The sequence below is a fragment of the Lycium barbarum genome, chromosome 5, assembly GCF_019175385.1.
Source record: "Lycium barbarum isolate Lr01 chromosome 5, ASM1917538v2, whole genome shotgun sequence".
Classification (NCBI taxonomy): domain Eukaryota; kingdom Viridiplantae; phylum Streptophyta; class Magnoliopsida; order Solanales; family Solanaceae; genus Lycium; species Lycium barbarum.
This window is the reverse complement of record NC_083341.1, coordinates 4391709-4416361: the sequence shown is the minus strand read 5'-3', so window position 1 is coordinate 4416361 and position 24653 is coordinate 4391709. Positions and strand designations below refer to the sequence as shown.

The 24653-nt window shown below is 34.8% G+C and overlaps 1 protein-coding gene across 1 annotated transcript; it reads right to left on the bottom strand.

The window, feature by feature from the left end:
- Window positions 1-22394: 22394 nt before the first annotated feature.
- LOC132642208 (major strawberry allergen Fra a 1-3-like) lies at window positions 22395-23947 on the bottom strand. Its single transcript, XM_060359464.1, has 2 exons — window positions 23539-23947; window positions 22395-23016 (listed from the first exon to the last, which is right to left on the bottom strand). Exons 1-2 carry the CDS (start codon window positions 23720-23722, stop codon window positions 22721-22723), a joined length of 480 nt encoding a protein of 159 aa, XP_060215447.1. The 5' UTR covers window positions 23723-23947; the 3' UTR covers window positions 22395-22720.
- Between the last annotated feature and the right edge of the window lie 706 nt (window positions 23948-24653).

Genomic DNA, 24653 nt, shown 5'->3' with positions numbered 1-24653 from the left:
GGGGACTCAGATTGGAACACAATCTAAAGCCTTTAGAGATCAATCAACACTGATTCAACTGAGGTAATTAAAATGATAAATGAAGGACACTTGCCTTATAGCTCTATAATTTCTGATTGCAGATGCTTGATGAGAGAGCTGGGATGTCCGGTAGTAAAGCATAACTATCGAGAGCAGAACAAGGTGGCAAACCTATTAGCCAAGGAGGGGGGGAAGGGATGGAAATCCTGGCAGTTTCGCCAATGTTTGTTAGGCAAGTTTTTGAAGCAGACAGGGTGAGAATTGTCTTTAACCGTAATATTTTGTTACGTAACACCTATAAAGGTGCGCATTTCAGACAATCTAATGGCTCCAATGACATTAACTCTTTTGTATCCTCTGTAGATATAATGTAATATATCAGTAATGTCTAGTTAACCAAAAAAAAAAAATATTGCAAGAGAGGTCTAATACTTGATTTAGTCGAATATTAATTAGATTCTTAGTTTTAGTAAAAGTCTAATAATTTAGTTGCAGGAGGAGTCAACTATATTATTAATGTGGCTATATAAGGACCTATGATTAATGAAATACACAAACTTTCATTCATATTTTCATTCTGGTTACTTGCACCTCTCCCAAAAAAAAAAAAAATCATAACAATACTTTCAAACAAGTATCGCTTGCTTACCAAGGTATGCAACCGTTACATAACCTAGAACGCCATTTTGGTTTTTCTTCTCAACTTCTTCATTTATTTATTGTTATACCATTTAGGATGTGAACATAGTCAGATTTTGAAATTTATGGGTTGTGAATTTTAGGTTAGCAACATCATGTGTTGGTAAGAAAAAATTTTCCCAGTTTTCCTGGGAGTGTTGTACTTCATTCCTTAATTAAAGGTTCAAAATTACAACACAAGGATAGAGATTATCCTGCAAAAAAAAAAAAAGGCTACCAGCAAAAACCAACTTATTGCCCATTCTACTACTAGTCTACTATACAAGAGGTTAGCCTAACTGACATAGAAGTTTGCCTTGTCAAATTTAGATCTAATGCTAGGAACTTGTCTCTTATCCATGAGAAAAGGACCCTTTGCATCCTTTGGCAGTTGTTGGGCGGAGAGATATGTGTTGCTAGTCTGTAAGTTCATTGCCATTTTTGCCAGCCAATCTGCAAGTTGATTGGCTTCCCAATAGCAATGTGTGAACTTGACAGTAGCATTGCTTAGCATGACAGAAATGTCTTCAATAATTTTGTTCAATTGGAAACTGCTAGCTTTCCTATCTCTGAGCATTCCTGTGATAAGCAAAGAGTCCAGTTCTATGTTGAGATTGTTGTAGCCGTTTCGGATGCACCATCTACATCCATACCACGCTGCCTTTGCCTCAGCTATATTGTGACTGGAACACTCAGCTGGAACTGAAAAAGCCATAATCACCTCACCTTCTTCATCTCTGAGAACCTCACCTAGACCTGCCTTGCCATTACTCAAGTTGAAGCTTCTATCCGTGTTGATCTTGAGAAGGCCTGGTTCTGGTTTCTACCAGCACACCACCAGTAATTTAGGAATATGCTGTAGTTTCACCAGGTTGTCACAAAAGTCTTTCCAGGGGAAAGTTAGTTTAGGAATATGTTGTAGTTAATTTTTGTACATATCTAGTGAACTTCTGCGCCCGTGGGTGCACCCTTCTCCGATCCTTGCGTTAAACTAGAATGTTTCGTGCACTAGGTTGTCCCTATTTTAAATTTGTTGCATGTGGGAAGAGCGAGCAAGTTATTGCAGTAATTAACTAGTGAAACAGAAATTAATAATAAGAAAATGAAACTGGGAAGGAGCTTAAGCCACAAAATATCCTCTTATATATCTTATACTCGTAGTAATGGGAAAGCCATTACATTATTCAAAAACCACATCTCCGTATATTGCTTTGGAGAAAGGTAGTCATATGCTAATCCCTTTAGAATACATTAACTATTCCCTCCCATTTGAAGGGTAAGAATATAGGAAATATATATGATCCAGTGCCTTAGAGAAAAAGTACTCTCCTTGGAGAAGTAGAATAAAGTTAAAAGGTCTTAGATCAGCTGGAAAGGAAGAGATTCTCCGTCAAGGAAAGAAGTGAAGAATGCAAGTGATTCACTAGGCTTGAAAGTAGGAACTGCATGCCCTGCTCCTCTAAATGTTGCAAATGTTAACCCCTTGTACTCTTCAACCCATCCACCTACCTATATACATAACAAAATTTCAGAACCACTATACAGTTTCTATGCAATAAAATGGTATGGCTATTATAGATGTTGAAGATGCATGGGAGAACAACATCATAATCAAATAAATGGGAGAACAAGATCATAATCAAACATGTACGAAAAATATTTCTTAGTTAGCGTGATCTAATTATATGTAAACATTTGAATATTCTTTTGCGTGCATATGTATATAATTTGTGCCGAAAGCGGTGATTCAATTGAACTTATAGAACCCGCTTTACGTTGTAAAAATAATAACGCACCGAAATAATATCTGTTGGGTTTGAATATTGGTGAATGGGAAATGATGGGATGAAAAGTGAAGAGAATGTAAAAGGTCTCTTTTGCTTTGGTTAAAGCATTTGTCCCACATAGGAAAAAGAGAGGAAAAGAGAGGTGTATATATTACATTACACCTTCTCTAGTCGCTAAAAGGGTTGAGCGGGCAAGGACCCCTCGCGCCGTCGTCGCTCGCTCGTTTGAAGCCGAATCAAAGATCGATTGATTGATTATCTTTTTGGACAAACTTTTCTTTAATTATTTAATTAATTAAATAGAAAGGAAAAAAGACAAACTTTTCTTTAATTATTTAATTAATTAAATAGAAAGGAAAAAACCAAAAACATCCAATGCGGATCGACCCGGTCCATTTTTCTCTTCCCGGATATTTTCGAATTTCCCTCCAAAAACCTGGTGACTGATCTGAATGGTTGCAAACATTCAGAATCAGTACCTCCAACTGCTATAAATTCCTGATTTGTTCCAGAATTCATAATGAATTTTCTGCGCTCAAAAACAAAATAAAACCTTTCTCTCCAAAACTCTCTTATTTTATTCTGTGTGATACACTACCGTTGAGTGGTTCGCCACTACCTGAATTTGGAGTACTACTATTCTGGTAAGATAATCGTTCTATCCCGGGAGGGGATATTCCATCAATATCGAGTACTGTGAGGGGAATAATTTCCTTAAGGACACACTTTGAACTAAGTGGGCTCGATTATATTCTGAAAAATATTTTTATTCTTCCAACACTGTTTCTGTTCATTTTCCAGTTTCTGTAGTTTACTAGTTTTAAGTATTTTACTGTTAAGTATTTTATACTGTGTAATCTGTTTTTACTAAGTGTTTTACAGATTGTGTTGAAACTTTATTTAAACTTATATAGATTACTTTGCCAACAATCTTAAGGAAATTATATATAATATTATAATTTGTATTCTGTTTAAGGAGATTAAAACTTGTGTAGTTTTCTACTCCATATGAATATTAGTATTCTGACTCGAAGATATAAAACTTCGTTGGAATACCAAAGTTCATAATTATACTACAATTTGAAGAAATAAAATCTTCATCGTTTAAGTTTGAGATTTAATTGCTATTCTGGTTTGAATAACTAAAACAGTTTGTCGATTTGACAAAGAAATAATGGCAATTGAGACTGGAACTCCCTCTGCGAATATTGCACCAGCGGTTACTCCTACAACCCGTACCGCTGTGCCGCCGGCTGAGAAACCTGTGAAGTTCACCGGTGCCAACTTAAGGATGGCAGCAAAGAATGTTCTTTTGGCTTACCACCCTTGGTATGCAAAAGTTCACCAGTGAGGACCCTCCCGTGCATGTCGCCGACATGCCTGACAACCAAAAGTTCATGGTTACTGAGGCTTGGAAACAGGCTGATTTTTTGTGCAAAGGCTACATTTTGAGTGCCTTAGAAGATGACTTGTACAACGTCTACAGTGCAGTAGAGACCTCTAAAGAACTATGGAGTGCACTTGAAAAGAAGTACAAAATCGAAGATGCTTGCTTGAAGAAGTTTGTGGTTGCCAAATTCCTAGACTATAAAATGGTGGATGGAAAAACCGTTGGAACCCAAGTTCAAGAGCTTCAACTTATCTTCCATGACCTTATTACTGAAGGTATGGTGGTGAATGAAGTGTTCCAAGTGGCTGCAATGATTGAGAAGTTGCCGCCCTCATGGAAAGATTTCAAGAATTATCTTAAGCACAAAATAAAGGAAATGAAGTTGGAGGATCTTGTGATTCGTCTCAAGATCGAGGAAGATAACAAAACCGCTGAGAAGAGGTACCGTAAGAGTTCACCGATTGAAGGGGCAAACATCGTTGAAGATGCTGCTCCGAAAAAGAACAAGAAAAGGAAGAGGCCTTCTGGAAAGGAGAAGGTTCCTAACAAGAAAAAGTTCAAGGGCAACTGTTATAATTGTGGTAAAGCAGGCCATAAAGCTCCCGACTGTCGTGCCCCCAAGAAGGACAAAGAGAAAAACAAGGGTCAGGCAAACATGGTGGAAGATGTTGATGACCTGTGTGCAATGTTGTCTGAGTGCAACCTGGTTGGTAACCCAAAGGAGTGGTGGCTTGATTCTGGCGCCACTTGATATGTGTGTGCCGTTAAGAAAGCATTTGCAACCTACACTCCCGCTGGACCCGAAGAGGAGCTATACATGGGAAATACTGCAACAGCAAAAGTTGAAGGATATGGGAAGATACTTCTGAAGATGACTTCCGGCAAGGTGCTGACTCTCAACAATGTTCTTCACGTTCCAACAATTAGGAAGAATTTAGTTTCAGCCGGACTACTCGTCAAAAACGAGTTTAAGTGCGTGCTGGTTAGTGAGAAAATTGTAATAAGTAAGAATGATATGTTCATAGGAAAGGGCTACCTCACCGAGGGCTTTTTCAAACTCAATGTAATAGTTATTGACAGTATTAATAAGAATTCAGCTTCGTCTTACTTATTGGAGTCAAATGATTTATGGCATGTTCGTTTAGGACATATGTCAACTACAAAACCTTGCGAAAATTGATTAATTTAGAAGTATTGCCTAAATTCGAGTGTAATAAATCAAAATTTGAAATATGTGTTGAATCTAAGTTTGTTAAACATCCATATAAGTCTATTTATAGGAGTTCAAATCCTTTAGACTTAATCCACACAAATATATGTGATATGAAGTCAATACCATCTCGCGGTGGGAAAAAGTATTTTATAACTTTTATTGACGATTGCACTCGATATTGTTATGTGTATTTTGCTTAATAGTAACGATGAAGCAATTAATGCATTTAAGCAATACAAAAACGAAGTGGAAAACCAATTGAATAAAAGATAAAAATGATTAGAAGTGATAGGGGTGGAGAATACGAATCTCCTTTTGCAGAGATATGTTTAGAATATGGGATTATTCATCAAACTTCTGCCCCCAACACACCACAATCAAATCGAATTGCGGAAAGGAAAAACCGAGCATTAAAGGAGATGATGAATGCTTTATTAATAAGTTCCGGTTTACCGCAGAGCTTGTGGGGGGAAGCTATCCTTACAGCTAATCGAATACTCAATAGGGTGCCCCACAGCAAAACACAATATTCCATATGAACTATGGAAAGGAAGAAAACCCAACTTGAAATATTTCAAAGTGTGGGGGTGTTTAGCAAAGGTCCAAGTTCCTTTGCCCAAAAGGGTAAAAATCGAACCAAAAACTGTGGATTGTGTTTTTATTGTCTATGGTACAAACAGCAAAGCTTGTCGGTTTTTGGTTCACAAATCGGACAATCCCGAAATTCATGTTAATACGGTAATTGAATCAGATAATGCTGAATTCTTTGAAAACATTTATCCGTATAAAACTGAATGTGAGTCGTCAAGTGAAAGATCTAAACGACCGCGGGAAGAACCAAAGGAAAGTACACCAAGTGAAAATGATCCAAGGCGTAGCAAACGTCAAAGGACATCTACTTCCTTTGGACCATATTTTGTGACATTCTTGCTTGAAAATGAGCCTCAAACATTTAAAGCAGCGATGTCATCTTCTGATTCAGCATTTTGGAAAGAGGCAGTCAATAGTGAGATTGAATCAATTTTGAACAACCATACATAGGAATTGGTTGATCTTCCTCCTGGAAATAAACCTTTAGGATCAAAATGGATTCTTAAAAGGAAAATGAAAGCTGATGGCACTATTGACAAATATAAGGCAAGACTTGTGGTCAAAGGTTATAGACAAAAAGAAGGCCTTGATTACTTTGACACATACTCGTCGGTAACAAGAATAACATCTATTCGGGTGTTAGTGGCACTGGCGGCCGTATATGGTCTTGAAATCCATCAAATGGATGTCAAGACAACTTTCTTAAATGGAGAATTGGAGGAAGAAATTTACATGGAACAACCTGAGGGTTTTGTGGTTCCTGGTAAAGAAAGGAAAGTGTGCAAACTTGTTAAGTCACTTTATGGACTTAAACAAGCACCCAAACAATGGAATGTGAAATTTGACCAAACAATGTTGTCAAATGGATGTAAGATTAATGAGTGTGACAAATGTGTTTACATTAAAAATACTCCAAATCATGAAGTCATTGTTTGTTTATATGTTGATGACATGTTGATAATGAGTAGAGATATTGCTGATGTAAATGCTACGAAGCGTATGCTCGCTAGGAAATTTGACATGAAAGACTTAGGGGTTGCTGATTTGATCTTAGGAATTAGGATCCATAAAACTCCACAAGGTCTACCATTATCACAGTCATATTATATTGAGAAGGTACTTGACAAGTTCAAGTATTTAAATTTCAATGTTGCAAAGACTCCAATTGATGTAAGTTTTGCACTTCAAAAGAATGAAGGTGAAAGTGACTCACAATTGGACTATGCACGAGTTTTGGGAAGTTTGATGTATATTATGAATTGTACACGACCAGATATAGCATGTGCTATTAGCAAGCTGAGTCGATTCACGAGTAATCTCAATCAAACTCATTGGATGGCAATGAAACGAGTCTTGGGGTATTTAAAACACACCCAAAACTATGTTTTGCATTATGATAAATATCCCGCACTAATTGAGGGATATAGTGATGCAAACTGGAACACCGGATCGTCTGAAGTTAAATCCACGAGTGGATATGTTTTCACCGTTGGTAGAGGAGCAGTGTCTTAGAAATCATCAAAACAGACATGCATCGCCCGCTCTACAATGGAATCTGAGGTTATAGCTTTAGACAAGGCCGGTGAAGAAGCTGAATGGCTCCGGAATTTCTTAGAAGATATTCCATTCTGGACCAAACCTTTGGCTCCTATATGTATACATTGTGACAGTCAAGCAGCAATAGGTAGGGCAGGAAGCGTAATGTATAACGGAAAATCTCGTCACATACGACGGAGACACAATACCGTTAGACAACTCCTCTCTAGTGGCGTTATCACTATTGACTATGTAAAGTCAAGAGATAATGTATCGGATCCGCTTACAAAAGGCTTATCTAGAGAGGGAGTTAGTAGATCATCAATGGGAATGAGGTTAAGGCCGAGGACAATTCATCACGGCGGTAACTCTACCTAGCAGACTGGAGATCCCAAGAGCTAGGTTTAAGGAGATCAAACAAAGTTGTGACTGACGGTTCAACATTGTCAAATAACTCAACCCATTCTCGGATGAAGACAATGTTCAGAAATAAGGATAAAACTTTATGGCTTGTTAATAAAGCATTAAGATTTTTAATGATTATCTAAATCTGGCAGTGTATGACCAGATAATGTGGCTATAGGACCACATGTTTAGAAAGCACCTATGTGAGTGTTAAGTGTAAGCCGCTTTAAAGGGGAATGACAGTGAAGGCCCATTCTCTATGCACTCATGAAACCAGGCGGTGTTCATGGCTGAAACGAACACAACTGTGAGAACTATAAACGGTTGAGGGTTGATTGTGTGACTTATGTTGCCTAGGTATACAACAAAGTTCGACGGTTCAAAGATATCAAATCTACCGATTGATCGAGTATATCCGATATAAGTTCACTACGGAAAGTTCAAAGGGAAATCTACTTATCCAGATGCAGTCAATCTTCGCTTGTATATCACACTTGTCCGCGCATTCTTTTATATTATGGCCATTCCCCATTCATGTGGGGGATTGTTGGGTTTTGATATTGGTGAATGAGAAATGATGGGATGAAAAGTGAAGGGAATGTAAAAGGTCCCATTTGCTTTGGTTAAAGCATTTGTCCCACATAGGAAAAAAATAGGAAAAGAGAGGTGTATATATTACATTACACTTTCTCTAGTCGCTAAAAGGGTTGAGGGGGCAAGGACCCCTCGCGTTGTCGTCCTCGCTCGGCTCGGCTTCGGATTTGGATTTGGATTTGTCAAAGATCGATTGATTGATTATCTTTTTGGACAAAATTTTCTTTAATTAATTATTTGTTTCTTTAATTAATTAAATAGAAAGGAAAACCCAAAAACATCCAATGCGGATCGACCCTGACCCGCTACTTATGACCGATCCGGTCCGTTTTTCTCTTACCGGATATTTTCGAATTTCCCTCCAAAAACCTAGTGACTGATCTGAATGGTTGCATACATTCAGAATCAGTACCTCCAACTGCTATAAATTCCTGATTTGTTCCAGAATTCATAACGAATTTTCTGCGCTCAAAAACAAAATAAAACCTTTCTCTCCAAAACTCTCTTGTTTTATTCTGTGTGATACACTGATGTTGAGTGGTTCGCCGCTACCTGAATTTGGAGTACTACTATTCTGGTAAGATAATCGTTCTATCCCGGGAGGGGATATTCCATCAATATCGAGTACTGTGAGGGGAATAATTTCCTTAAGGACACACTTTGAACTAAGTGGGCTCGATTATATTCTGAAAAATATTTTTATTCTTCCAACACTGTTTCTGTTCATTTTTCAGTTTCTGTAGTTTACTGGTTTTAAGTATTGTACTGTTAAGTATTTTATACTGTGTAATCTGTTTTTACTAAGTGTTTTACAGATTGTGTTGAAACTTTGTTTAAACTTATACAGATTATTTTGCCAACAAGGACCATTTAATTAATTTGACATAATCTTTTCTTAAAATAACCATTTTAACTTTCATGGTTTAATGGATGCCTATAAATAGGGTTCTTATCCCTTGGTCCTCTCAATAAACACAACCAACAATTCTCTCCTTTATAGTAAGCAAATACCAACTCTGCACACACAACAAAAATTTGAAGCCAAATCTCAAATGGCACCAGACAAGAAAGACATATCCAAGATAGGTCAAGAAGCCTTTGCTCTTCTTGATGAACAAGAAGCCTTTGCTCTTCTTGATGAACAACAATTCTACGCGAGAAAAGGAAGGCCTTGTATTCCTCCTCCACCCCCTCCTTCTTATGTTTGTTCAAACAACCAATAAAAATTACCTTCATTGTAACCAATACCAATCTCAAAGGTCTAATCTTGTTTAGTTCAAACTAGCTCATGAAGAGAGAGTTATCGACAGTTATGAAGCTGTGCAGCTGCATGGAGGGGTTCTTACATGTAATTATTTCAAGAGAAAACCAAAACATATGCCTTATTATTACTGAGCAGAGAGGAATTAGAGTAACTGAGTTCAAGATGAGCGTAATTATATATTCATCTTGACTCTTTTACATATGTGCATAGTTTAATTAAATCTACTCAAGCTAAGTCAGTTCTGAATCCAACCAAGTCTTTTTTTTTTAAGAGTTTGTGAGCATACTTCTGCAGATTTATGGTCTATGAAAGTTGAAACCACTTGTAGTCTTGTACGTGTATGATGGTCTTTTTATATATATTTCACTTTTAGATGCTATATCGTGCTCTCTTTTGTTTTTTCTTTTAGTCATGATTTAATCTGCAGTACTCTAGCAACTTTTTTCCTTTTTTTTTTTTTTGCTTCGTCTTTTGCTCTTCTCATTTAATTTGTAGTGACTTCGTAGGTACCACATAAAAGTCGCCGCTAAAAATCTCATTTCTTGCACAAGTCCCAATTTGGATATTGTCAAAACCAAGAAAATAAATATCGGAAAAGGAATATAAAATGCCACATACTCAACATGTTGCCTTCTCTTTATGTTTATTTCAACAAAAAAAAAAAATCAGCTCCTTTCTCCCACTCTTTAAAAAATATTATTTCGATTATGCATTTAAAATATTCCCTTTGCAATAAGAAGATCCATTTCTCCAATTATATACTATTCCAATTTGCATATGTTCAAATAACCTAAATATTTAAATGAGATGTTCTTATATATAAATCATATATATGCCTTGGTGACTTGTTGTACCATCTAATCGGGCATATAGTCAGTGATATTCGTCAGATGATATTAAATAATTAATTGGTTATGGAATTATTGGAACAATCCGTTATTAGTCATGATTATCAAAAAAGAATTAGCTACGACTTCAGTCACTAATTTGTTGTGCGCTAAATAGCCCGTAGCTAACAAATTTTTTAGTGATTGGTTGTTAAATAGAATAGCACGGAATTTTATTGTTGGCTGTCGAAGTTGTCCGTCGCTATTCCTACTCTTTTATAACATATGTAATCATGATGATATTTAATCCCTACTCTTTTATAACATATGTAATCATGATGATATCTAATCCTAGGATATGAAAACATATTATTCCCAAGAAAACAATTAATAATATCCACATAACTCCCATGATTAAGATGCCAAAGGGATCGATTAATACTTAATTATTTTTCTCTGTTCTTTTGTTTAAAAGTACATAAAAGAGAGATTATTGGAAAGATCATATATACTTTTAGGATGAACTTAATTAATTGATTAGTTAATCAGATGCTTAATTCCTCTAATGATGAATTAATTTATATTTAGTTTGGTTTCAAGGAATATTAACTAACAGATGAAGCTAAGAATCAGAAGACTGAACTAGTGTATTTATACTTAACTGCGTTGGGAGAAATACGGACCATAATTACAGTCAGCATTTTGAGATACAGCCCATATTTATGGACCGTATTTTATCATGGCAAAAAAACAGAATCTTGAGGCTGAATTTTTCACAAAATACGGGTCGTATTTCATTAGACAGTTCTACGACCCTTCAGTAAACCGGTCATAACTTTTTGTACAGATGTGTGCTTGACCTCCATAACGTACCATTGGAAAGGTATTTTAAAGGGCTACAACTTTCATCTGGAAGTTTTCCTAAATTTGCAATTAATAAAGAGGCTATAATCGCTTGAAGTAAGACCTTCTGCAAACTCACCTGAAAACATGCCACGTAGAGTGGCTTCCAACTTTTCAAAACACTTCACATACTCCTCATATTGGTTCCATTATACCCCCATCTTACTAGTCGAACTCTAGCCCAAATGAACGAGGTATTACAAAGGTGATAAGTTTGTAGAAAGGGCAATAAAAGATGTTCTAGTTAGGTACTCAAAAACTCAGAAGGGTTATCGACTCTATGATCTGGTGTCAAAAGTATTGTTCATTTGTAGGGATGTGACCTTTAGAGAGTCAGTTTTTCCTTTCAAACATGATGTTGACAATTTACAAGTTGAGGACATGTTTTGGCATTCAGTTCCTGATAGTTCAGAGGAGCCTGATATCACATCTAGTCCACAAATGGATATGTAGCATGAAAATAATAAGGATGATTCAACTCTTATCATTCAATCCACTGATGTCTCATCCGCATAGAATGATACTACACCAGGACAACATGGAGATGCAGATACTGAGGTCATTAATGAAGAATCACCAAATATTGTTGCTCTAGTTGCAGATGAGACTGAGACAATAGATGGCATTCCTACAGATGAAGATGTGTTTCATGATGCTAGCATGCAGATGCCTTCTTTGATTCAACATCATGATGCAGTAGATGAGCATTTGACTATTATGCCAGATGAACAACAGCACCATGCCAAGCCTGCTAGAAATGCCAAACCTCTTATTTGGAATAGTGGCTATGTTATGACACACAAGCCTAGAGGACAGTGTTCATATCATATATCCAACCATATCATGTACTCACATTTGCCTTCTGCCTATCAGGATTATCGAAGGTATTTTTCAGCAACAGTTGAACCTAAAAGCATCAAAGATGCTTCTAAAGATCCATTATGGGTAGAAGCAATGCAAAAGGAGATTGATGCTCTGGAGGAAAACAATACTCGGAAGTTGGCTCTATTTCCACCTGGTAAGCAGTCAATAGGATCAAAGTGGGTATACAAGATCAATTTGAAGGCCAATGGTGAGGTAGACAAATACAAGGCAAGACTGGTAGCCAAAGGATACACACAATAGAAGGTCTAGACTATCATGAAAGTTTTTCACTAGTAGCAAAAATGGTTACTATGAGAACAATGATTAGTTTAGCAGCATCTCATAATTGGGAGTTATATCATATGGATGACAATAATGCTTTCCTTCAAGGTGACTTAGATGAAGAAGTGTACATGTCACTTCCTCAAGGTTTTCATAGACAAGGGGAGATAAGAGTTTGCAAGCTGATGAAGTCCTTGTATGGACTTAAACAAGCATCTAAATAGTGGAACATAAAGTTGACAAATGCCTTGATACAGGAAGGATATACACAAAGCACTCATGACCATTCTTTGTTCACTAAGAAGGACAAAGAGAGGTTAGTGGTTGTATTGATCTATGTGGATGATTTGTTGATCACAGGAAATAGCACAGATCTCATTAATGAGACAAAAAAACTAATTGAATAGTCAGTTTAAAGCAAATGACTTGGGAATGTTGAAGTATTTTCTTGGCATAGAAATGCTCAGATCCAATAATGGGATTTTACTTAGTCAGAGGAAGTATGCTCTTGAGTTGATTGCTGACTTGGGACTAAGTGGTTATGAACCATATTCCACACCATTAGAAGCCAATGTCAAGTTGACTTCTGTGGAGTATGATGAAGCAGTAAAGAAAACAGATGATCCAATTTTGGAAGATGCAGGAAGCTATCAGAAGTTGGTTGGAAAGCTAATCGACTTGACCGTCACAAGATCAGATATATGCTTTGCAGTGCAAGTGCTAAATCAGTTCATGCAACTTCCAAAAAGGCCACATTGGGATGCAGCACTAAGGGTGGTTAGATATGTGAACAAGTCATCTGGACTAGTATGTTATTAAGTAGAAATTCTATCACAGAAATGTCAGTTTTCTGTGATTCACACTGGGCTTCATGTCCCAATACTGGGAGGTCAGTTACAAGATTTGCAATACAGCTTGGTAAGTCCTTAATCTAATGGAAGTCTAATAAGCAACATGAAGTTAGTAAAAGCTCAACAGAAGCAGAATATAGGTCTATGGCCTCAGCAGTTTCAGAATTTGTTTGGTTACTTGGACTGCTTAATGACTTACAAGTTTCAATGATCCTACCAATTAAAGTGTTTTGTGATAGCAAAGCAGCTATCTAAATAGCTGCTAATCCCATATTTCATGAAAGAACCAAGCATATACAGATAGATTGCCACTTTGTCAGAGAAAAATACAAGAATGGACTTATTCAACCTACATATCTCAATACAAAGATACAGCTTGCAGATTTGCTCACAAAGGGACTAGGAATTGTTCAGCATCATTTCTTATTATCCAAGCTAGGAGTTCTTGATGTGTTTCACCCACTAGCTTTAAGGGGGGTGAGTGTTGCGATGTATATTGGAGCATATATTAGTGTATATCGAGTATAGCATATATCCGTGTATATCACATGTATATCGCGCAGTGTATTGAAGTGAAGAGTAGTTAGTCGAGTTAGTTAGTTTGTTAGATGATCACATGTCGTTGAGCTGGATGCAGCTGTCATTTTAGTTACAACTACAAATACTCCACTCTCTTGTAATGAGTAATTCAATTCAATGAAAAATCTCCTCTGCTCTCCTCTAACTTTTTTTCCCGCCAAAATGTCAATTCACCATGGATGAGCTTGAAGCTCAATTCATGGTTCTAATTCAATTATATCATTAGTGTAGCCCTTAGAAAGTTCAGATATCTATGGGATGCTCTTATATAATAATCATATAACTTGTGAGAAGATCTCTTTTTTCCAAATTATATACTCCAATTTACACATGTTCAAATCCAAATAATTTATGGGATGCTCTTATATATATAAATCATATAGTACCTTGGTAACATATAGCAACAAATCAAAAATACCAACACGGGTTGTCGTAGAGTAATAAGTACTTGTTCATTTTGAATCAGAGGTCTGGCACTACCAAGAAAAACAAGAATCTAGCGAAGGACAACTTTTGTAGCTAAACAACAAAATCCGTCGCTAATCTCATTTAACGACATATTAGCGAAAGATTATCAAATATTAATGTTGTTATCAATAGATTAGTGACGAAGTTCATAGCTAATTCCATTTTTTTTTTTAATGTCGGGTTTGAGCCCAGGGTATGGGGTGTCTTCGTTAGGGAGCGATTTACTCCCAAGGGACTTCCCGTGCGATTCGGAATTGAATCGAGCCTATTATTTGTGATATTAACTAATTAGTAGTGGAGTTTGGTAAAATCTGTTACTCCTCATTTAATCATGATGATAACTAATCCTAGGACTATGATATTAGAAAGCATAATATTCCCTAGAAAACAATTACTATAACTCCCTAATTATATGCCAAAAGGAATAGCATTTAATTATTTTTCTCTGTTTCTTTTATTTAAAGTACATAAAAGAGAGATTGGAAATATCACATATTCTTTTAGGAGGGACTTAACTAGTCAGTCAATCAGATGCTTTATTCACCTAATGATGAATTAATTTAGTTTTAGTTTGGATTAAAGGAATATTAACTAACAATGAAGCTCAGAAGGAATCCAATTCGAGCAACATAAAGTGTATCTTTTGCTCTTTTAAATTTATTTATTGAGAAAAAATAATGTTAGATAAAATCCTGATTTTAGTATTACTTATTGTCACCACCTCCACATGATTATTCTTAATTTTTAACACATAAAATAATGGAGTTAGGCTTATCAATCATCAACAAGTGTGACAAGAATAAAGGAAATATGGTATAGATGTTATAGCTGGTCAATATTACTGTAATTTGGTCAAAATAAGTTAAACCGAGATTCATGGAATATTTAATTTTCACCGAAAGTACACATGTTGTAAGTTATTTCATTTCCCAAAAGAGAATCACATTTATGTCATTGTTGTAACTTCATTCTCAATTGTATAGTATATATCAAAATAAATCAGTATGCATTTGTTATTTACTCTATATAAAAGATAGTTACGTTCCAGTTTCAGTTTAATCACGTGGCACACTTTCTTTTTGATTCGTTAAAAGAGTAAGACCGTCATGTTTCTATATTTAGAAATAACTTTTAATTTTAAAGTTCTTATTTTACTATTTTAATGAGATGATTTATAGTTATACAAAAATTTTAAAATTTATTTTGGACCACAATCACTACTGTGTGTCTAGCCAAACGATGCGATACAAATTAGGATAGAGGAAGCATTTAAGTTTATAAAAGTTCATGAGATGACCGTGAAGTTAATAGGACAACAACCACAAAGATTGTGGTGAGATCATAAGTATTCCTTCATCTTTAATATAGATGAATAAGTCGCGAATGCTTTACCTTCCAAAGTCGGACTTTGGGGGCCCAAATCCTGTTACTAGAACTGTGTTCAATAACAGAAAACCAGAAATTTGAATTAATTTGAAAAAACACAAAATACATAAAACTCAAAATATTCGAGTCCACAGAATTCACTGTGTGTCCTTAAGGAATTTAATCCTCCCATTGTATTCGAGGTTATGGATTACTTCCTCGCAGGATAAAACGGATATACCTGTTGATGGTGTAGCGATACCCCAAACCCCCACCAACTTCGTTGAACGCAAATTCGGCAACAAATCACACGAGTCTACTATAATTTTGTTTTGAAAACAAATGCAGAGAACAGTTTAAAGGGGAGAAAAAATTCAAATTTTGGTATATGTATGAAATCTGAATCTAGGCCTCTGAATTTGTAGGCAATAAAAGGGTGAGATGGAGAGATGCAATCCAAAATGTGTCTTTTAGGTACACTCCAAAAAGTACATTTTCTCATTTCCTATTCACACCGAAAAATCCCAAAAAAATCCAAATTAATTGGTCCTCAAAACAGATAGCGAATAAAAAAAATTATTGGTTAGGCAAGGACCATTTAATTTGATGATAATCTTTTTTTAAAAGAGCCTTCTAAATTTTCATGGTTTAATTGATGCCTATAAATAGGGTTCATATCCATTAGTCCTCTCAATAAACACAACCAACAATCCTCTCAATTCTACTATAGCAAGAAAAATACCAACTCTTTACACACAACAAATCAAAAGTTTCTAGCAGCTCTCAAATGGCACCAAACAAGAAAGATATATCCAAGATAGGTCAAGAAGCCTTTGCTCTTCTTGATGAACAACTCTATGGGAGAAAAGGAAGGCCTTGTATTCCTCCTCCTCCTCTTCCTTCTTATGTTGTTAAAACGACCAATAAAAATTACCTTCATTATAATTAATACCAATCTCAAAAGCCTAATCTTGTTCAGTTCAAACCAACTCATGAAGAGAGAGTTATCAACAGTTATGAAGCTATGCAGCTGCATGGAGGGGTCCTTACATGTGATTATTCCAAGAGAAAACCAAAACCTATGCCTTATCATTACAGAGTAGAGAAGAATTAGAGTAACTGAGTTCAAGATGAGCGTAATTATATATTCATCTTGACTCTTTTACATAGATATGTTCATAGTTTAATTAAATCTACTCAAGCTAAGTCAGTTCTAAATCCAATGAAGTCTTTTTTTTTTCCTTCTTAGAGTTTGTGAGCATACTTCTGCAAATATATGGTCTATGAAAGTTGAAACTACTTGTACGTGCATGATGGTCTTTTTTTATATATTTCACCTTTAGATATTAAATCGTGCTCTCTTTTGTTTTTTACTTTTAGTCATGATTTAATCTGCAGTACTCTAGCAATTTTTCCTTCTTTTTTTTTTTAAAAACTTTCGTCTTTTGCCCTTCTCATTTAATTTCTTTTGGTATATGGGACTACACATGGGAGTTTATCGTGTTCCCATTGATACTAACATGACCAAAAATCAATATAGTTTGATAAAAGTCTTGTTTCATCTTTCCTCTCAAGAATAATTACATATTGTATTTAGCGATCAGATGATATACTCTAATAATTAAAACTATCAATAAACAATTGGAGTACTAGTATTAGCTCAAAATACTCATGGTCTTTTCGAGGAAAAAAACGAGAATCATTCTTCTCTGCAATCTCAATGTACTTCAACGCCTGATTTCTTTAATTCGCCGACAATGAAAGTATATTTCGCATTTTTTGCAACTCATAACTAATAGTAGTATTTTTTTTTTCAAGTTAGATCGAAAAATAATGTGATGATGCGAAGGTTGTTATAGTGAGGTTTTCTTTGACATAGTTGATTACTATGCATCCAAATATGACATTAAACGTGCCAACTTACATACGGAGGCGGAGAAACATCCGCCGAAGGGGTTCAAATTACACTGTTTATACATAAGTAAAATTATTTTTATGCTTAGTGTGTTTACTTCTTCACTCCCCAAACCCCACTCAGTGTGGGATTCACTGGGTATGTTGTTGTTGTTGTTTACTTCTTCAACTTTTGAAGTCCCTTATCGCAAATTCTAGCACCGCCACTGCTTACGTATCATCCCATGCAACAATTAATGATTCATAAGATAATCCACCAGCTTATACAGCAATTGAATTTAATTTTTCTGTAGAGAAAAAAGAAAAGAGAAGTGTACACTACAAAAGATCCTCTGTGGTGACTAAAGTTGACACGAAAATTTGCAAAAGCCGTCATGCAAGGTCATTCATGATGACTCTAAGGGATGACTGATGACATAACATATGTTCCCTAAAAATTCCAACGGACTAGATTGATTTATTCAACTAAATAAGGAGACCAGAGAGAGAATACTTAACCATGGTAAAAACACTTTTAAATAAATTAATCTGGTCCGTTGAATTTTTTAAAGGTGGTGTAAGAAATTTAAGACCCAACCGGAGGAAATGAGGAAATTAATTACTAATGGGGAGCCTAAGTTAGCTGAAGCACGTTTGTGTCGACTCTAAAAAGTTACGTAGTCTCACGAGGCCTAGGCTTACTACAGATATAAAAAGTAATATGTTAATTAAAGAAATATAATTTATATTAATATAATTAAAATTCAAATAAGTATATTTTCAATATATAAAAGCAAAATTTTCATTTCACTCTTTTAATATCTTAACTTTCATTTTAATGAAATTATTTACTTCAAATTAATGCGGAGCCGTAACTTGGAATATATGAGTTTCGAGTCCTAATTTTTTAAGCTATTTAGTTCTAAATTAATAATTTATACATATTTAATGAACTTTTAAGACAAATACAGAATTTGAACCAAAGTGCTTTCGAATTCGATCAAATCGATAGCTGACACTCTAATTCCTCCCTACTTCAAACTCATTTTGTTTTTAAAAGATTAATTTTAGTTAACCAAACAAGAGATTTTAAAGATAACCCAATCTTGACAGATAATATTTTCTTCATTTTCAACATTTTATGGCATCATTTAATAATTTTTAAAACTATCTGAAAATCATTTTTGTACTAATCTTGGTAAACACATATGAGCTCATTAAAGTATAAATACAAAGTAAAAGAAATGCCTATATATGAGTAAAAGATTTTTCAGAAATTCTCAAATTTCATAATACAAATATAAAGTAAAACAAATGCTTATATGTAAAAATCTAGAATAAGCAACAAATGAAAAAGATGAAAACAAAGAGCAACAAGAAACAAGAATATCTAGCAAAAATGACTATTTTTTAGGTTAACAGATAAGATCAATAGAAAAAAGCAACAGGGAAAATAAAGTGCAGCGGATGGGGTTGTTCCTCCCTTAATCAAGGGTCTCGGGTTCGAGCCTGAGTATGAAAAAATCTTTGGTAGGGAGCGCTTCCCCCGATTTGGCCTATGCGATGCGAATCCAGATTAGGCAAGCTCCAATACGGGTACCGGATACCGGATAGAAAACAGGTAAACAAGGCAGAATGTTTGATAACTTTTAAAAAGTAAACCATAAGAACAAAATTTTAAAAATAAGATCAGGATTTAGAAGTAATTAATTGAAAAGTTTGACATTTTTTGAAACGTTTTGTTAGGAGCCCTTTTATAGTCCCATATATAATAGTAATATTTTCTTTAGCGACTAAAGCCGCCACTGAAAGCGATTAAAACCACTCCATAAAAGAAAAAAGAACACCCACATAAAAGGAAATGTAAATTTAATCTCTAATTAGTTGCGACATGTACATACATGGCACAAAATTTTTATTTTTCTACTAGAAAATACATCAAAACCCCCCGAGAGTTGACACTTTTTTTTTAATAAGACACCTAAACTTTGCGGGGGTCCTATGACTCTCCTGAACAACTTCAAATTGATATCAATACACCCTTTTTCGGCCACCTGACATAATGAGTGTAAGTCACTCTCCTAGAGCGAGTGAGGAACCAAAAAAAAGCTTGAAAATTTTATTTTTGATTGATTTCTTTTATTAAAAGTATTTTTCTTACTTTTTTCTCTTTTCATTTTGAGTACTTTTTTTCAAGTCACTCTCCTAGAGCGAGTGAGGAACCAAAAAAAAAGCTTGAAAATTTTATTTTTGACTGATTTCTTTTATTAAAAGTATTTTTCTTACTTTTTTCTCTTTTCATTTTGAGTACTTTTTTTCCTTTTTTTAAATTTTTTTTTTTTTAGTTTCTCCCTTCTTCTTCATAATAGAAGTTGGTGGTTTTTCTAATTACCGGCGTTTGCTTTTCCGGCGAGGACGATGAAGAGCAATAGAAAGTGTATAGAATGAGGGGAGAGGGAGATGATCGCTGCCAGCCACCATTTCACGACAAAGGGTGTTTTCCGCGATGAAGAGGTGATAAAGCGGCCGGAGGTGGTGCTATTTCTTATTTCTGCCTTTTTTTTAACGATGGTATGAAATTTGTTCTGGTAAGCATTTTAGGGGTTTAACTGTGTTTTACGGGGGAAAAGAGGAAGATAGAAGATGATGAACAAAGGTCGCCCGATGGGAGCTTTTTCTGGCGACCCTTTTCGCTTTCAATTTGAGGATGGGGTGGACTGGGGGGGCTTTTGATTTACGATTACATGAGTATTTTCAGTGATTTGAAGGAGAGGAGATGGTAGAGTAGTAGTGGTCAGCCATGGTGGTTTTTGCCGGTGCAATAAAGCTTTTCAAATTGATTTATTGGCCACATATGTGTTTGTATAATTTTAGGAAGAAAAAATTAAGCTAATTACAGTTGATGATAACATTTATGGTGAGTTCCACTTAGTTTCCCTTCTTGAAGCTAAGTACCCCCTCCATTTCTGATCATTAGTTCGTTAGGGACAATGGAGAAGGAGGCACGAATATTTTTTTTAATTTATAAAAGATTGTCCTTTTCTTGTTTTATTTTTTCTTTTTTGTAATTTTTTTTTTATATTTGACATGTGGCCATTAGTGATAGGTGCGTGAGATTCACTTTCTTTCTCAAAATTAGGATCGATCAAAAAGGATGTATTAATACCACTTTGAAGTTGTTCGAAAGGGTGTTGGGGGGGGGGGGGGACCTCAAAGTTTAGATGTCTTATTGAAAAAAAATGTCAATTTTCGAGGAATTTCTATGTATTTTCTCTTTTTCTACCGCTTGTCATGTTTGTCGCGAAAACACTTTGTGTTTTGTAGTGACTTCGTAGGTTACCGCATAAAAGTCACCACTAAAAATCTCATTTCTTGCACAAATACCAATTTGGATATTGTCAAAACCAAGATTAAAAAAATATTGGAAAAGGAATATAAATGCCACATAATCAACATGGTGCCTTCTCTTTATGTTTATTTCTAAAAAGGAACTCATATCCCTACCGAAAGAAGTTCACTCCAAACAATGTAACCATCAGAAGAAAAAAAAACAGATTACTCCTTTCTCCTACTCTTTAAAAATATTATTTCGATTATGCATTCAAAATATTCCCTAAGAAAAATCAGATTATTCCTTTCTCCTACTCTTTAAAAATATTATTTCCATTATGCATGCATTCAAAATATTCCCTTTGCAATAAGAAGATCCATTTCTCCAATTATATACTATTCCAATCTGTATATGTTCAAGTAACCTGAATATTTAAATGAGATGTTCTTATATATAAATCATATATATGCCTTGGTGACCAGTAGTACTATCTAATCGGGGATATAATTTGTGACATTTGTCAGATGATATTAACTAATATTTAAGTAGTGGAATTATTGGAACAATCCGTTACTAGTCATGACTATCAAAAAAGGAATTAGCTACGACATCAGTCACTAATTTGTTGTGCGCTAAATAGCCCGTAGCTAACAAATTTTTTAGTGATCGGTTGTTAAATAGAGTTAGCACGGAATTTTGTTGTTGGCAATAGAAGTTGTCCGTCGCTATTCCTGCTCTTTTATAGCATATGTAATCATGATGATATTTAATCCTAGGATATGAAAACATATTATTCCCAAGAAAACAATTAATAATATCCACATAACTCCCATGATTAAGATGCCAAAGGGATCGATTAATACTTAATTATTTTTCTCTGTTTCTTTTGTTTAAAAGTACATAAAAGGGGGATGATTGGAAAGATCATATATACTTTAGGAGGATCTTAATTAATTGATTAGTTAATCAGATGCTTAATTCCTCTAATGATGAATTAATTTATATTTAGTTTGGTTTCAAGGAATATTAAATAACAGATGAAGCTAAGAAGGAATCTAATTCACAGCAACATACAATATATCTTTTGCTCTTTTCTTTTTTCCTTTTTGAGAAAAATAATGTTAGCTAGGTTAAAGAATCAACATATATATAACGTGTAGGAGTATTTAATTGTGTGAGACATTTTATTGAAAATCTTGCGGTTTAGTTTAAAGGGGACATTATTATAACATGTTAAGAGTGCATTTTCGTTGATTTACTCAACAACTGATATCAGAGATGATAGTTCAACGAGATGAGTATATATGGACATATCGGAATGATCCATGAGGTTCAACTTAGTGCCTGTCAAACTTTACCCAAAGCTTGGAGACGCACATAAAAAGAAGCTTGCATGTATGGGCGTTGATGGCCATAAATACTCAAACGATGTAGGGGACATACATCAAATCTCCATATCAGCCTATGAATCTTGGTGATGTGCTATGCGGAACTTAATTAGTTCGAATCGGAGATTGTTAGGTACTATTCGACCATAATTTCACATTGTTAGTTGAAAAGAAAAGAAATATTATATATAAAGTGTAGGGATACTCTTAATGGTGATGCCTTTGAAGAATATATATTACACGACCCTGGTTCAAATCAGACTATGTTACACCATGTTAAAAGTGTATTGTGGGCTGAATTTATCCCAACATAAACATTTAACTAATTACATCAATTGAATGCAATTTGTCATATCATGGTTGGTCTGTTACATGTCTTTAACAACAAATAAATGTCTTTTTATTATACCATGGGTGAAGTGATTAAAAAAACTATTAAAGAAGAAAACAAAACCATAGGCTTCAATCTTCATTTTAACACAAGGCAAATTTAAGCATAAAGATTTGGATTTTGAATGAGGTGTGCTTCAACTGTTTTATATATGCCAATAGCACTATCTTTGCCAGCTTTAATATCTTCTTCTTTGACAACAAATTCACCAATTCCATGATAATTAGTTGTCATCTTGCAAATGCAGCCTTGATTGGACTCTTCAAATTTAATCTCATAAGAAATAGAGTCCAGCTTTTCTCCCAATGCATCCCCTTCAATCATTGTGTATATGCACACCATGTTTTCTTTGTCTAGTTCATCTATTCTATGTTTCACAAACTCAAATGGACTACCTGCAAATTAAACCAAAACAAACACTACTAATAAAAAGTCATTAGGGAGATTAAAGTATTATATAACCATTTGATTAGAGACTATGAGGGAGAGTAGGTAGAATTTCCCTTATAGCTTTATTTGAAAGGGCATTTGATATGACGAAAGTCATTTTTCAGAAAGAAAAAAAAACCTATGAGAAAGTCATTATTTCATAGAAAATAACTTCCGTCATCCAAAAGTTGGAGTTGCATATTTGATATCTATATGACCAATAATCTTTTCTCAGAAAATATTGGGGTGAAAATCTCGAACCAAAGTTACTAGTGAAGTTATAGAAGAACTTAAATTATGTTAAAACTTTGATCCCACTACGGCTCCATCCTTAACTATAAGTTTCAGATTCGAGTTGTGGGTATGGAAACAATAGTAAGCGTGTTTGCCCTTAAATGGGTCTTATACGACACGAATCCGGATTCATCAGAGTTCTAATGTAGGTACCGCACACAGATGAAACAAAAAAAAAATTGATATGCACTAACCTTTTGTGAAGTTCACTTGTTCAATACTTCCAGCTCCACCATCTCCTTGTAACAAACCAACACTCTCAACAAATTGAGGCAATAGTTTTGGTATAAGAGATTTTGAATCCACAATTAAAGCTTTGAACAAACGAATTGGTGCTATAGGGGATTGAAACTCTTGGTTAAAAGTTGTAACACCCATAATGATCTTGAATAGTCAAATGGTTTTAGGATTAAAAGTTTAATTATTGGCTAAAGAAGCTGATGATTTATATTGTATGATGGTTATTTGGTTAAACACGAATTGGCATACATATAGCCTAGCATGGAAATTTTTGGTTAATATTCTAAACTCAACAAAATGTATGGTTGGCGTTTAATGACCTTGATTCAAATTTGAACACGAGGAATTAAGTTGCGTTTTTTTAAATTTAGTCTTCTTTTGGAACCTAAAGTTTTGATCGAGTTGTACACAAGATTGTGGTATAGCCATCAATGAAATGAGTAAAAATCATTAAAGATCGGAGTTTAAATTTCAGAAAAAGGCAAAAAACGGTAGGTGATTTTTTCTCATCTGCTTAAGTCTTGACAGACAAAGTTACTCAATTCATTTGCAGGCGGGAGGTAACAAGTATCAAGTGAAATAGTCATACGCGCAAACTTATCTGGACCAAAGGCGAAGCTAAAGGGATGGGAAAGAGTTACGTTCATTCCAACTCTGTTCGTTGAAAAATTACATTATACATGTAAGATTAAATATCTTCGATGTAGATATAGTAATGTGAACGCTAGTCTTTTTTTAACCAGAAAAGCAAAAGTCCAACTCATGCTAATGAGAAAGATTATGCAATTTTTGAATGTTGAATTTTGAAAATTCTTTGACCATATGTTGCTTTACAGTGCCATGGTCCAATACGGAAATGGACCGACTTATTAATATGACTTTTCTGAATTGTTATTAATAGTACAATGTTGAATGACGAACCAGAAAATTTGAGACATAAGCCGAAAAACTTTTACTAGCCTCCTCTTTCAAAGACATTTACTTTTTTTATTTAATTACCCAGTATAATTACATTTACAAATCGATATCTTTAAATTAATAATCCATATTCTTTGTGTCCTTAGCTAAT

Coding starts and splice junctions, on each gene's coding strand:
- LOC132642208 (XM_060359464.1), bottom strand. CDS start 23,722: ATGGGTGTTACAACTTTTAACCAAGAGTTTCAATCCCCTATAGCACCA. Junction 23,017..23,538: donor ACAAGTGAACTTCACAAAAG/GTTAGTGCATAT, acceptor TTTAATTTGCAG/GTAGTCCATTTGAGTTTGTG.